Source organism: Erithacus rubecula (genome assembly GCF_903797595.1).
Source record: "Erithacus rubecula genome assembly, chromosome: 3".
Lineage (NCBI taxonomy): Eukaryota > Metazoa > Chordata > Aves > Passeriformes > Muscicapidae > Erithacus > Erithacus rubecula.
The window spans coordinates 34328469-34343897 of record NC_136689.1 but is presented as its reverse complement, the minus strand read 5'-3'; the positions used below and the strand labels follow the sequence as shown (position 1 = coordinate 34343897).

The following is a 15429-nucleotide window of genomic DNA, read 5'->3' as shown; positions in this document are numbered from 1 at the left end:
GGGTTTTTTTTCCCACCAGAAAAAACAAGGGGACAGAGTTAGCAACCTTTCCAATAGGCCTTGGAAAGACCTCACTAGTTTAGAAAAGATTAGGAGAAAACTTTGTTCCAGTTATTGTAGTGGCAATGGTTTTATGGCCATCACTGATATTCCTTCTTATTCTGACCACAGTTAATTTATACCAAAAGATCTTCTACTTGGTTTAGCAGGAATTAGTGGAAGAATTAAAAGACAATATAAAGAACAGCTAAATATCCTTCTCCTTTTTGTCCATGTTCACCTGGTTCACCCTAGCAACAAAAAGTCTTTAGTTTAATAGAGAAACACAATTTAGCTTCATTCACTACTTGCCCTATTTAATTAGCTACTTACTCATAGAGGTGGATGTGATGACATTCTACAATCCTAAGTAGTCAAGTTTTCAGACAAGCAGTTTTCAACTGGAAAGTTCTGTTTTTTAAAACCCTCTGTAACTTGTAAGACTGCATCTATTTTATTTAACCCTGCAGTGGACAAAGTCTAAGCGAATCACTTCAACCTTCTTTCTTATGCTTTAATGATATTTTTTACTTTGCAGGACTATATCAAAAACTCTTTGGTCACTAAATAAAAAATGAGTCCAAACATAGAAAAATCAGAGATTCTGCTTGAGAGAAAGTTTTAGCTTCATAATTCTTTCTTCCTGTAGTTCTAAAACAGTTAAAAAGATTAAACAGTTGAAGAGTTAAAGAATTCAATTTTTCAATTTTGCTTTATCACCTTAAAAGAATTGGCCTACCACATGTTTCACAGGTACCCATTTTTCTCTATTGATTATATTTAATACTAATATTAAATATTGCTGTTTTAACTGCTGCTTACATGCCAAAGTTATACCCAGAAAATTACTGATTTTCTCATGCTTTTTCTACAGTGACTAATATTTTCCTTTCATAAATCAATATGATGACTATGCATACTTTCTGATTTACATTTCCTCAGTTCATTCCACTTGCTCTCATTATATTTCAGCAATTCCCCTTTCCTCACCTGACAGTGCTCACCTGACACTGTATCACTAGAGGCCTGGGTTTTGACATCAGTAATTGTTTTCCTCACTTTTGTGTTTTCTTCCTACTTCCCCTCCCTCTGCAGTGCAGGGTCAGCTAAGTACACTTCAGCTCTCTTTCCTGTCCTAGCCTTTCTGTCTTTGGTTTTGGTTCTTTCTCACGAGGACCACCAAAGGCTGAAGGTGTGGTGGGACTAGCCTGGAGTCTCAAAACCATCACTGAACTAAAACTGAACTGTTTGGTAAAGTTATTTACTTGAACACAGCATACATGTGGCACCAAACTCATTGGACTCAAAGATGTCTGAAAGATTCTATTTAATAAATATGTGTTCCTTTAGAACCAGAATTTCACATTCAAAAAAATTAAGGGCTGATGCTAAGCAGGCAGAAACCATGTTTCATTTTGGGAAGATCTTGATAACATGGATGGCTTTCTCTCTAAGATTCAAAAGGAAATGTTATCTCCAATGAAACTACATTTTCATCTCATCAAACACACTTTTGAAAAGCCTGGCAAAGACACAAAAACTTATTGTTTTGTGACAGGGTTGCTTTTAAAAAACAATGTCTGAACAATTACCTTTGGTCCTGGCCAACCATAACCTTGAGAGCCTTTTGCCCCAGGGTTTCCTTATGGACCCTGTATACCCTAGAAAGTAAAATAAATGAGTTTTAGTGCATTACACTCTTCCACATCTGAAAATCACCACGTGCCCATCTTTCCATTAATAATGATTTTATCTTATTTTTATAAGAAATTTTCTTTCCAAAATTGACAGAACCCAGAAGATCTTTTGGAATGTTTCAGTTTTTCTTTATCCAACTGCTAAAGGATGTGTTCAAGTTTCAAATGGCTTGACATTCAGAACTGGTAGGTACTTGGCCTTATAAAATTCTTATGTATAATATATCACCAAAAAAGCAAGCCTATCTGATTTACCTCCTGTGCAAATTATTATGCAGATTAGACCAAATTTACATTTGCTTGTTTCTAAGACCATTCAAATCAGTCAAAATCAGTTGCATTTCCAAGCTTTGCTTAAAAGCTAGTTTGATACTTTCAAAAATGAAAAATCACTGTGAAATTTTTAATGTCTTTACATCAAAATTACAGCTCTGCTAATATAAAATGAAAACTGTATGCAAATGCCCATCACATGTCCAAAATACAGACTTACCCGGCTTCCTTGAGTGCCTATTCCTGGTGGGCCCTGTGGTCCTGCTTGGCCTTGTTCACCCTACAGAAAAAGTATTCCCAAGAACTAAATTGCAATAGTCCATGCTATCTGATTAATGTATTTAAACTAAACACGGAGTAGCAGTCCTCAAGATGTATTATCTTGAAGTCTGCTGCTTCTATTTGAATAATTGTGTTTGGAATACCTGGAAGTCTGCCTATGACAATTGATCTAATAAAAATAATGACCCTTCTACCCTACAAACTCTATCTTGTTTATAACATTAATGTTCACACCTGCAATTTTATTATTAGAAGGATTCTAGCTCATCTTTACATACTGAGATTAAAGATTTTCTTGTACAGAAATGTAGGCAGTTTCTTGTACAACACTCAGAAGAAAAACTCACAAACAGAAACACAGCAGCTGCAGAGTATATCAAAAAACTAAAAATACCAGTGTTTCTCTGCCTCTTCCAGGTCCATTAGATTAGATGACTAGGGGATTTTCACATTTTAATATTTATTTAAAATTAAAATATTTTAAATATAATATTTTTGAAATAATTTTAGGAGAGAAAAAAAGGACATTTCTTCCCTCAAACTCCCAGCTGCATAGAATACAGTCCTTGATGCTCTAAGTTAATATTAACAGGCTCAACTACTTGTACTGATGAATGCAATCCATGGAGCTGCATGGAACAGTGTAACATAGCTCCTCAGATCCAGTAAAATATACCTTTGTATAGATGTTATAAAGTGCAGAAAATTAATTTAACTATAAATATACTTGATTATAGATACAATTATAAAATTACTCTGTCACTATTCACAAGTACTCACCTTGTCACCTTTGACTTGTTCGCCTTTCGGTCCAGGAGGACCAGCTACACATTCAGAGCCTTTTTCACCCTAGAAATAGATGACAGTTTTGAAATTTACATTTAGGAACTTATAAAGAACACCATCTCAGACAAGCTGGCCATCACAATGTGGATAATGATGAAAAAAGTATACCTCTACAAACAAACTAGAAAAATAATCAATGGAATTACCAATATTAGAGAAAAGAAATTGGCTATAATTCATAACATACTTCATCTGCTCTCATTGTGGTTTTGAACACAGAACTTCAAAAGGAGAAAATTAAATACTAGGAATAAAGAAGCTACATTTTGAAAATGTGACAATATGTTCACTATTTGGAGAGATCAGTTCAGAACTCAGCGCAAGGACATGACTGATGCCTTTTCCATAAAAGGAAGAAAAATCTTTGCTTTGTAGTTCAAGGCTCTAGAGAATCTTGAAGTCACTAAAACAGAGGGATATATTTTGATGGGAAATCCGGATATGATTTATTCATTAATCTTTGATTGTTTGTACTTATTTTTCAAAAAAGGAATATTAACCTAGCAAATGCCCTAAATGAGATAACTGTCTACAGAGACTCATATAACTCAGCTTTCAGTTTCCCAAAATGGTAAGGCAAAATGAAAACAGTTGCTGAATATTTTCTTCCAATACAGAACATAAACAGCTCAGTAGTTTTTTGGAAGATAATTTATCTCAAAAGAAGTTATCTTATTAAACACATAAGATGTGTGATGATGGCTGTGCATCATGATAAAGATAAAAGAGTCATTAACTTATTACTGGTAGAGGGACTGTACAATTTTTTTTTTTTTTAATTATCTGGATAGTATTTTTTGTAAATATCTGAAATCAGTGGCATATTCAGAGAGCACAGTGATTAAAAAATCCAATATCCATCATCCAGCTTTTTATACTATTGGAATTACCAGTGGCCTTAAATAACTTAAACACTATTGTAAATTTGTTAAATGTTAAAGAAAGTAATTTCCATAAAACTAACTTCTGGCCTTGGATACCCTCTCCTGCTGGACCTCTCTCACCTGGTGAACCAGCAGGGCCAGGTGGTCCCTGAAAGAAAAAGATATATATATTCAAACTATACCAACATTTCAATATTTTATAGAAATAAAACTCAAATTAATCTGCAGATTTATTTATAGAAGAGTTAGTATTAAAGTGAAATCTATCCCCTATAATTTCATATAATTTCATTATTTTCATGATAAAAATCACCAATTTGAACATATTTTTATACATGATGACAGGTTAAATATGCCACACTAGAGAATGTGAATTTCAATTTAAACAAGTACAAAAACAAGTATTTTTGTAAGACTTTCTGTCCTTTTGCAAAACTCAGTTAACTTTCAATTTTTAAAGCCAGTAAGTATTTTTTAAAGGATGATCTTGGTTACACAAAAAGTTTCCACATATTTTTGTAAAAATAGTATTTCACAAACGCAAAGTAACTTTCAAAAACACTAGAATTAATCTAACACCCATCTACATTTGTGGCTTCATATGAACAAAAAACCCCATACATTTTATACATTTCAGGAAGAAAAAGCAGCCAGTGAGCATGAAATCAAGAGCTTGTCAAAGTTCTGTAATTCAGAGCATAAAGATATAAATAAAAGCATGTAATTTTGGTTCTTGTTCTTGATGAGATCCAAATTATACACAGGAGTTGAGGGATGTTTCATCTCTTTTATTTTCATCTTCTTAAAATTTTATTGTAGATAATTTTTAAAGATTATCCTCAACTTCAACAAGTAGGAGTACATCTCTACATACATACATACACATATATATGTATATATATGTGTGCATGTAGGTATATGTATGTGTATGTGTGTATATGTATATGCTTGTGCTGCTCCAGACTAGGTACAAGGTGGTTGTGGAATCAGTAACCAATAGAACTACTGACAATCAATTACACTCACCAAGACTTATTTTGTTGTATTTCAATTCCCAATCCATATGTTACTGACTTACAGGTAATCGTGGCTCACCAATTCCAGGAGGTCCTCGTAATCCAATTTTACCTTTGAGACCTTCAGCACCCTTGTGAAAAAGAAAATTACAAAGTTCAGTCCTAATTCATCCTGGTACTTTTGAAGAGTAAAACATTTACATATAGATGATTTAATGGTGTCATCACAAAGGCTTGAAATCTAATTTGTAACTTCTCCTAAAGGGAAAAAAAGAACCCCATACATAATGTTTTATGTTACATTTGAAAGTATCTTTCAATTAATACTTGAAACACTAGACTGCATTCCAGCCCTCAAGATGCAAGGGTAACTGCTTAATATTGCAATGGCTAAGACATGACAGGGGTGAGGGAGCTAATTCAAATTAAATGTGGCTGCAGTATCAAAGCAGGAATGCTCAGGTATGAGGGATGCTCACTGCAGACTCTATCTAGGTACTCGAATGGAAGCCTGCTTCAGTGGAATATGGGATTGCATGGGAACTCCAGGAGCTGTGTAGTTTCTGTATCTTCTACTTACAAAGTGTCATAATCTTCACAACTTGTCCAGTTTACTGAGGACTGTGTGCTTCAAGGATAAGGGCACAGAGGATTTTGATCTTCCTACATAGTAAAGAGACTACTCTGTAAAGAGGGGATGACATTCCTTCTCCATAAACTATCTTCCTTTCTGGAAGGACCAAGCGTTTTTCCTTTTACATTGCAAAATACCGGTTTCTTAGCTCATAAACCCTCTCTGTGTTCTGGGATCTATGCCATTGCAAAGGAAATCTGCAAGAATTAAATTAAATAAGAGCACTAAAAGCAAAAAAGTGTAAATATATTAGACAGTGGCATTGGGCTCCAAAACACAGGGAAAACATGGCATAAAGCTACACTAGAGACTCAGCACTAGAGTGAGGTCTAGCTCTGCCCAATCACATTTCTTGTCTGACTCTGAGATGCAGGTCTCTGACAAAACTCCTGTGAACTAGGGAGTCATGTTTCTTATGGAGATGCTTTTGTAGTTTTCCATGAGAAGAGCTGGCTGGCCAGCATAGACATGACTTTTCCAAGACTGGATTCCACCTTCTAGTCTTTCTCAATAAAATGAGATGGAGGAATTAAATTGCTGCCTGAGAGAACCTTATAAGAATATCTGTTTCCTAGTGAATGACAAGGCAAATCTCTCACTTGACCATGTATCATATTGACTGAGATGCATTTCAATACCTTGAAGTGTGGTTTGCTCATTAGTGCAAACATCTGCTAGTGCTTAAAATTATCTGACACAGTTAACCCTCATTTAAATGGCATTATTTCTCACTTCTATCAATAGGATCATCATAAAATTCAAGAGTTGCTGGAAAAGTAGGTCTTTTATATTTATCCTATGTGAATACAAAAACATGTTTTACATTTAGGTGATAAGAGTTTGATAAAACTGTTGGTGAGAAATTTCATTCAAAAACATTGCCCACAGCTAACAGTTTAATAAACATATTTCTGAGAATTACCTTGGGTCCTGGCTCTCCAATGACAGAGGGTCCTGGAGGACCATCAGGACCTGGAGGGCCTTGTTCTCCCTAAAGAGAAAAAATGGAAAGAAACTATTAATGTGAATAGACACAGTGTGCCTTTCCAAAGCATCATTTAGGGCTAGAGAAGGAGATTTTTAAAGTAAAAAACAAACAGAATAATCTAAACCTGTCTTGGAAAAATATGTTTAGATTAGATACAGGGCCAATATCCTGGCCATATAAGATATAATCACTTTATAAAGCCACTCTCATATGCATCATGAAAGAGAAAAAAAAATTATTTATTTTGTCCTATCTTTGGTCCTGAGTTCTTCCAATATTTTGGTGCTTCTAGAGACTTTTCATGATGGGTATTTGGAAGCAGTGCTTAAGTTTCCAACATTGCACTCAAGGTTCTTGCCCTTACAATAAATGCAGACATAGCATGACTGTTGCTCCTACCACTGTCTTTGTCTGCAGCTCCTTAGTCTCATCCTCCCTTCTGTATACTGTGTTTCTAATACAAAGCAAACACAGCCATATAGTTACTAAATTCTTTTTTTTTATCAAAATGTGCTTATTTTGTGGGAAGGAGTTAATTTTTGGGGGATTGAAACTTCAATTTACTTAGAAATTTTATATGCTGAGTACTGCAGCTTTTCAATGAGAATTCTGCACTTGAGAAGTCAATAGAAGTGTAAAAAATTGCATTTCCTCACAAAATCAATCAGTTTTTAATCAGCCAAAGAATGAAGCTAAGATGTAGAAATGAAAAGATACAGCAGAGGTAAATAAATAAACTATTCTTGAAGCTTAATTTCTGATGACTATGCACTTGTAGTGCTACTACTGCATGTTTAAGCCTGGAATAACATGGAACTTGATTCCAAAACTTAAATTTGTTTTACTACAGAACAGTATAATAACTTGGAAATAGCTATGAAATTTAAAACATTCAAAATGCAAGATTTGCTGGCATATCTTCATAATCTAATAAATCAATACAGCACCAGGAGATGTTATGTCTTAAAAGGTAGAAACAAACCTGCTATCACTCAGTGGAATAGCATATCTCCACATAAGATAGGCTATTAACAACATTGATACTGTGTTAATGTGGATTTGTGCATGCAGATATTGCAAAAATACAAAATACTGCTAAAAGGTTGACTGTCTTCCCAGGTAGAACTTAATGTTTGGGTTTCCTAACAATATTCTCATTAAACCTTTGGACCGGAGTCACAATTCAGTACATCTGTATATAGATTATCACAAATAATGCACTTTTGACTGTTACTTCCGGGTTTGGGAGTTACTTCCGGGTTTGGGATTTACTTTCACTTTTGACTGTTACTTCCGGGTCTGGGACATACTTCCGGGTTTGGGCTACTTCCGGGTTTGGGAGTTACTTCCGGGTGTGGGCTACTTCCGGGTTTGGGAGTTACTTCCGGGTTTGGGATTTACTTTCACTTTTGACTGTTACTTCCGGGTTTGGGAGTTACTTCCGGGTTTGGGAGTTACTTCCGGGTTTGGGATTTACTTTCACTTTTGACTGTTACTTCCGGGTTTGGGAGTTACTTCCGGGTTTGGGCTATTTCCGTGTTTGGGACTTACTTCCGGGTTTGGGAGTTACTTCCGGGTTTGTGCTACTTCCGGTTTTGGTACTTACTTCCGGGTTTGGGAGTTACTTCCGGGTCTGGGACTTACTTCCGGGTTTCGGCTACTTCCGGGTTTGGGAGTTACTTCCGGGTTTGGGCTACTTCCGGGTTTGGGAGTTACTTCCGGGTTTGGGCTATTTCCGGGTTTGGGACTTCCGGGTTTGGGAGTTACTTCCGGGTTTGGGCTACTTCCGGTTTGGGTTACTTCCGGGTTGGGACTTACTTCCGGTTTGGACTTCCGGGTTGGGACTTACTTCCGGGTTTGGGACTACTTCCGGGTTTGGGACTTACTTCGGGTTTGGGACTTCCGGGTTTGGGACTGTTACTTCCGGGTTTGGGACTTACTTCCGGGTTTGGGCTACTTCCGGGTTTGGGAGTTACTTCCGGGTTTGGGAGTTACTTCCGGGTTTGGGAGTTACTTCCGGGTTTGGGATTTACTGTCACTTTTTACTGTTACTTCCGGGTTTTGGAGTTACAATGATAAAATGAAAATTACAATATTTAAATCCAAAATATTTTTACAGAACACCGAACTAAATTAAATACTGGATTAAAATTGATTTAAACAAAAAAGCCTGTGAATTACAAAAAATAATTTAAAATAATATCAATGATGAAGACAATATATTTAATGTAAAAATCTTTCCTAAATCTTCTTTTCAAGTCCATCAAGCAGCTCCATATACAGAAACCACAAGTGCAGTCCTCTAAAACTAGAGAGGAAATCATATTCTCTTACCTTTGAAGGCATCCAGAAAGCAAATTGTGATTTAAAAAGTTTTTCAGTGTGGAAAATATGTCCTGTAGGTCATACTGGAAAATATGTTTTGTTTACCAAAATACAGGAATCTACAAATAAACAGCCTATCCACTTGTAAATGGCTGTACCTTGCATCTAGATATTATATATTTCATAGCTGCTGTTTAGTTGGCCAAAGTTTAAATGAAGATAGTTGGGCACTTGGCCAGGGCTGAGTGAGAGACCAAGCCATTGTATTAAAGGGACAGTGCCAGTACGGGAGGACAAGTGTTTTCCCACTTCAAATGACTGTACCTTTACATTAAAAACCCCACTTTTAGACAGCCTACATCTTTACCCTTCACTCTGCCAGTCACTGACCTGATTTTTTGAGAGTCTGCAAGGACTGCAGGACTCAAAGGTGGTAACTGCATCAGAAATCTGCATCTTTACTGAGGCTAATTGTCTTCATTAAGTAAATGTTGGCTTCATTACACACATAGAAAACAAAGAATTTCAAAGGAACACAATATTTTCCACTAAATATCTGTTAGTGCTACAAGTGATAATTACTGTTAACACACAGCATCTGCTATGTTAGAGACACTGGTGATGAGCAAACATTTCCTTAGCAACAAGTTAGTCACACAGATCACTCACATCGCCTGCATACTTATTCTTACCCTTATGCATGCTTGGATCAAGACTGCAAACAGCCCATCACATCAACAGCTATGGAAAGAAAATTCTTTTTCCAGCAGTTGGCAAGTTTTATCTGCACTATGTGCCAAAACAGAATTGAATGAATGGATTTCCAGATGTTTCCAAAGACTTCTCATCTTTTTGGGGGACCTGCAAACATGACTCTCATCTGGCAGAGATCAGGAAATGTTAGCACTTATGATTTTTAGACATGACAATTTTACTAGTCAAATACACATGTACTCTGGTGGATCTGATGCACATGCTATATTTGGACAGTAATGGGGTCAAGTTTGGTTGTATTTATCTGGCTAGAACATCTGTAAATCTGTTACATGTTGGTCTGTAACTGGTCTCTGGGAACAGACTAAGCTCTTCTTAACTTCTTACTGTGTTTTGGAAGTACAGTAAGAATCTCGAGAGTTCCACAACAGGATTGTTGATTTGCGATTCAGAGATTTTTTTTTCCCACTGTTTTTTTTTAGTGTATATTTTCATAGCCTTGTATTCACTTAGAAATCGAATTTGATGGAAGTAATGACTCCAGATTTACAGCGCTGTTCTAACATTAGTACTTCCTGTAGAGCTTTTCAGTACAGCAGTGCTCCAATTGCTGCCCTGAACCACATGCTCTGAGCCAGATGCTCAATATATTCAGCTGCCAGGACTACTGAATCTGCCTAAATTCACTCCTTACATGACTATACTAAAGCTCTAGTCTGAATTTCAAGTTAAAAAGTCTTTGGCTCCTGCCTACATGCTAAGTCATCTTTTCTACTGGAAAAAATAATGTATACCTTTTGTTCCTGGCCCTCCTTGAATACTTCCTGCTATTCTCACCACTGAAACTCAAAGACAGTAAAGAAGAAATAAAAAGAGAAAGTTGACAAAGATAAGAGAGAGTTTCTGTATGAAGACAGACAAAGTAAATTATGATTCTATTGCTTGAAAACCCACAACTGAATACCAATGTGATACAAATTATACAGGTATGAAAGAAGGTGAGTATTCTAGAGTCCATGAATGACTAAATGTCAGAGGACTTACACTATGGGTCACTTTGTTCGATGACCTTAATCAAAACTCACTGCCTTAAATTTATAGTTTTTGCCCTGGTGTGCTCTTCACTCAATAAAAATGACAATAATTACTATAAAGAATAGTAGGCATTTTGTTCTCTGGCTAGGAGACATCACTAGCAGGTGCAGTTCGAAATAAATATTTTAAACAGTTTTTTAATATCCCTGTTCCTAGTACTAGATATATCTCGACTCAGTGCTGTTATTCATAGACTGTGCAAGCAAAGTTGTGATTACTTGCCTTCTTAAAACCTGATTGTAATAAGTGTATCAGAAGGATCACTTAGTTGCTGAATATTTAAGCTATCAAGATATTTATGCTATTTAAATCCTGCCCTCTGGTGTATCCACATGATAATGCATAATGATAGTAATGATAGTGCCTCATACTGGGTGATTTATGCAGCATTTAATCATTTACACATACCTAGTAAAGGAGGCTATTGTCTGGGCAAAACATTTGTGCCCTTGTAATAGAAGGTGGAAGCTAAAAACCAAGATATTAAAAGACTAAGATACAACACTTTGAGGAGGGAGGATATGTCCTGGAAGAACTGATTTTACTCCTTAATTCCTACCTGATCCTGAGATTTTTAAATACCCATTTCACACATGCCTTTCTTTTAGATACCCAGATGATGAGCACCAGGACACAACAACGATCTTTTGAGTACTGCAAAGTTAATGAAAACTAGAAGTGGATGTATTGGCAAAGCAGCATGAACTGCTGAAGTAAGTACAGCTCTAGGTTGTCACAGAAGTGAAATGACAGTCTTGTTGTGTCATTTATATAGCACTGGCCTGAGAAGTGTTTTACATTAGTAATAAGGTATATTATGACTTATATTTGTAAGAAAACAGAGCAAGGATTAAAATGGCAACTGTTTAAAACAGATTGACTTTACTTCCTGGCAGACCGGTTTCTGAAATTCCACTGTTCCTATTTGGACCAGACTCACTTTATTTTCCCTAAAAAACCAGTCAAACACATACCCCTAACCCCCCAAAATTGAAAAAAAAAACCAAACAAAAAACCCAAACCAAGAACCACAAATACCACAACACAGAAAAACATCCAAAATTCCATTTAGAATTATTTCTGTATATGTTTTTTGTCACCAACAGCTTAAAGCAAAGATGACCAAATGTGTAGTCATTCCAGCATCCATTGTGCAGCCATTTTGTAGCTATTAAAAATTGTCAGTTTGAATAAGGACTTTGGTCAGACTCAGCAACATGGAACATTGATAAAAACCAGCATATTTAATTTTCAAATTGTTTAGAAAACTCTTCATAAATTGTCTGTGTTTCTGCTTATCATAACATGATAGAGCTCAAGAGGAGTTCTCTAACTGCCTACAGGGACAAAACTGAAGAGTTACCTTTTTTTTTTCCTAGAAGAATATGAGCTCCAATATATAAAAAGCCTTGTCCTCTGTCACATATATCCACTGCTCTAACCTTCTAAAATCAGGATTTTTTTGTCCATTTACCTTTGGACTCAGAACACTCAAACTTTGTGATCCCTTTGGTCCAGTTATTCTTTCAGGAGCCTGGATACCCTACACAGATTAGCTAAGACACTAATTTCTGAACTTTCACAGATCAGTTTTTCAATTAATAAAATGCAGTCATTATCTCGAAAAGAAAACAAATGTACCTGTGAAATTCTTGTTGCATTTATTTCAATTGCCCTTGCTCACATTTCTATGCATCCCACTGAATAATAAGTACAGCAACCACCACTAACATGAATGAAGTAAGTTTTTCACACGCTTATCCAAGCCTGTGTGGTTGACAAGGGTCATTCTGCTATCCAAAGAAGAGTCACCTTCCTTACTTAAAAGGCTTTTTATTTTGAATGCCTCACTTAATGAATGACCAAGGTGAAAGACCAGATAGGCCAACTGGACCTACTGGATCCTCTGAACATTTTTCACCCTGAAAATATACAGCATTTGAATATAGTAACTTGCATTATGTTTTTAATATGAAATCATATAAAATTAAGTGATAATCCCAACATATAGAAAGAACAAAAGTATGATCTGTGCAAACAAAAGAATTTTCAGTAGAATAGTAAAGCCTGAAGGAAACAGTCTTGCAACCTGTACCTACCACGTTGGCAATCATGCTGCTGATATACAATTTGGAATCTTTATAGAGAGACATACATTTTACACAGACTGAGGGGTTTGAACTCCAGCTTCCAACTCCCTATGTAATGAATGCTTTCTTTTCTTACCAAAAATCAAATAAAGAAATACTACCAGGTATGCATCATGGCATGGAGAAGTACAACACTACATCTGAAACAGTCTGCTAAGCTCCATCAAGCTTCTGCAAGTTCAAGTAATTCTAACTCAAACCAGTACTAATGTTAAAAATAGCAATGACAGAATATATGCTTTTTCTGTAAAGGGAAGAGCAGCAGTAGACTTAATAGCTAAATTAATAATGCACATGTCTTTAAACCCAGTGTGAATATCACATTGCAATATGCAAAATTCCAGCAGTATTTAGGTGTTTCTGTATTCCTGAAAGGATTTTGTCATTTTGGCTGGTTCCACTTGACCAGACACGACACAAACAAAACAAATCTCAGAAATTAACATAAACTAAACAGAAAGCAAACCTTCCAGGAATCAAATATGAAAAGGCATAACAAAGTTGATAGGTAAAAAGAGTTTCCAGCTAGTATCTAAAAAATATTAACTAACCTTGGTATAGCTTGATCTCTTATGAATTGTAACATATCTTTAGAGAAGAAAATAAGTTCAAAATGGATCTCTCTGTATACAGTCTCCACATGATTAAAAATTCTTAAAGAACTCACAGACTTGTACATAGAGCAAACTTGGAATACTCTGCAGTCAGAGCAAAGAAAAAAAAATAAACATCATTCAAGAAGAGAAATTGCTGAAAATGGTTTGAGATACAACAGCATTAAAGCAATTGCTACATATAAATTCACATTAGAAATAAGCAGATCTTACAAGGAATATAACAGGGACTGATCAGTAGTCAGTTACAGTAGTGTGGGCAACATCTGAGAGGCCAAAATATGTAGGATTAAAATGAGATTTGATGAAAGTCAAGATGAATTAGATCCTTAATGATTTGGGGGTTTAAATGTTTAAGTTTCTTAAACCATATCAATTACAAGAAGCAACAAAATATAAAAATCACTCATTATGCAATGGTGATGAAGACATTAATATTGACCTAGGTACAACCTCAAAACTAAATAAATATTCTGTACGATTTACAAATAAAGATGCTGCTATTGGACAAAGATGCAAATGTAGAGACAGCTACATGCAAATTGAAAGGGTAAATCAGGGCATAGAAAACAAGCAAAGATCCAAAAGTTTAAAAGGTTCAGAAACATTAGAGGAATTCACAACCCCATTAAGGAATACTGCTGCAGTATTTATTTTGAGATCTACATAGGAATATAATTTCTGTGTGTGGTAGAATGATCAAATATAAAACATCTATGTCCCAACAGCTCGTGTAACAGTTTCTAGTGACTGTGACATAGTGGCCTCTCGGGTGGTAACATCCTTTTGCATTCTGAAACACCAAATAACTCTTAGTTTTCTATAAACTTACTTTTTACACGTCATTGTAGGAACAGAATCTATTGCTTCAAAATGCCATCTTTAATTTTTGCATTTCTCCAAATCTCTCTTGTGCCAAGGACACAGGAAACAGCTCTTCAGCAGCTTGTGCATTTGTTGGTAGTGTACTCAGACCATCATTAGGACTCAATAAATGAGTAAGAAGTCAGTTAAGCTGTTGATTCCCTAGCACCTGAAAAACTCTTAAAATCAAAGTTAAATGATCTGATTATTGCAAGTATTACCTGCATTTATAAACTGAACTCCCATACTTTCCCACGGAAAAATGTTAGGAATACACAAACTGAAATTTATCTTTGTTCTAAAACCAACAGGTTATGACAAGATTATTGGGAACAGATGTGAAAAAGTCACTTTGTTCCACTTAAACAGCAGCAGAGGAAATGGAATTATGAAAATGAAACAGATAAGCATGAATATCTAGGCTGCCAATTTTGCCTTTGATATACGATAAACTACTTAATCTGAATTACTTTATTTTTCCACATGCTTTGGTCTATTTTATTTATCAAAACAGCTGCTGAGTTCTTAAAGATTTATTCATTAAGGGAAAAAACAGCTGGTTTTATGAGGAAAAGTGCTTTTAAAATGGAAGGAATATTACAACGAAATCAAAGACAACTAGTTGCTGCAGCACTAAATGACATTTGTGGCTTAATTAATGAACCCTGTGAAAATTTAACACATAAGATGGAGTTTGTAATACAAGTTGTCCACAATGCTTAGAGATAAGAAAAAAGACAACACACATTAACACAAATGATGTTCAAAGCAACTCCACACAATTTCCACACTAAAGGCACTGAATACATGCAGATTAATTGAAAAAATGGAGGAACAACTATTTATCATACCATTTCTTTAAAATCTTGCTAAATTATAAAAACATTGGAAAGGCCATTAAATTTTTTATGCTGTAATTCAAAAGAGAAAGTAGGAAAATACTTAACAAGGAAGCCAAAATATATGCATTTCCTTTCTTTTATGAAAAAATTAAGTAAGAGAAGCAGC

The 15429-nt window shown here is 35.4% G+C and overlaps 1 protein-coding gene across 1 annotated transcript in view; it reads right to left on the bottom strand.

Moving 5' to 3' along the window:
- Positions 1-7967, bottom strand: part of COL28A1 (collagen type XXVIII alpha 1 chain) — a gene marked incomplete at both ends in the record, with an annotated part of 37504 nt that extends 29537 nt beyond the window's left edge. Inside the window, 9 exon segments of the mRNA XM_079299348.1 lie at positions 1632-1682; positions 1686-1700; positions 2230-2289; positions 3072-3140; positions 4101-4169; positions 5100-5168; positions 6594-6662; positions 7059-7113; positions 7951-7967. Coding sequence (XP_079155474.1) covers positions 1632-1682; positions 1686-1700; positions 2230-2289; positions 3072-3140; positions 4101-4169; positions 5100-5168; positions 6594-6662; positions 7059-7113; positions 7951-7967 — 474 coding nt within the window.
- Positions 7968-15429: the final 7462 nt, after the last annotated feature.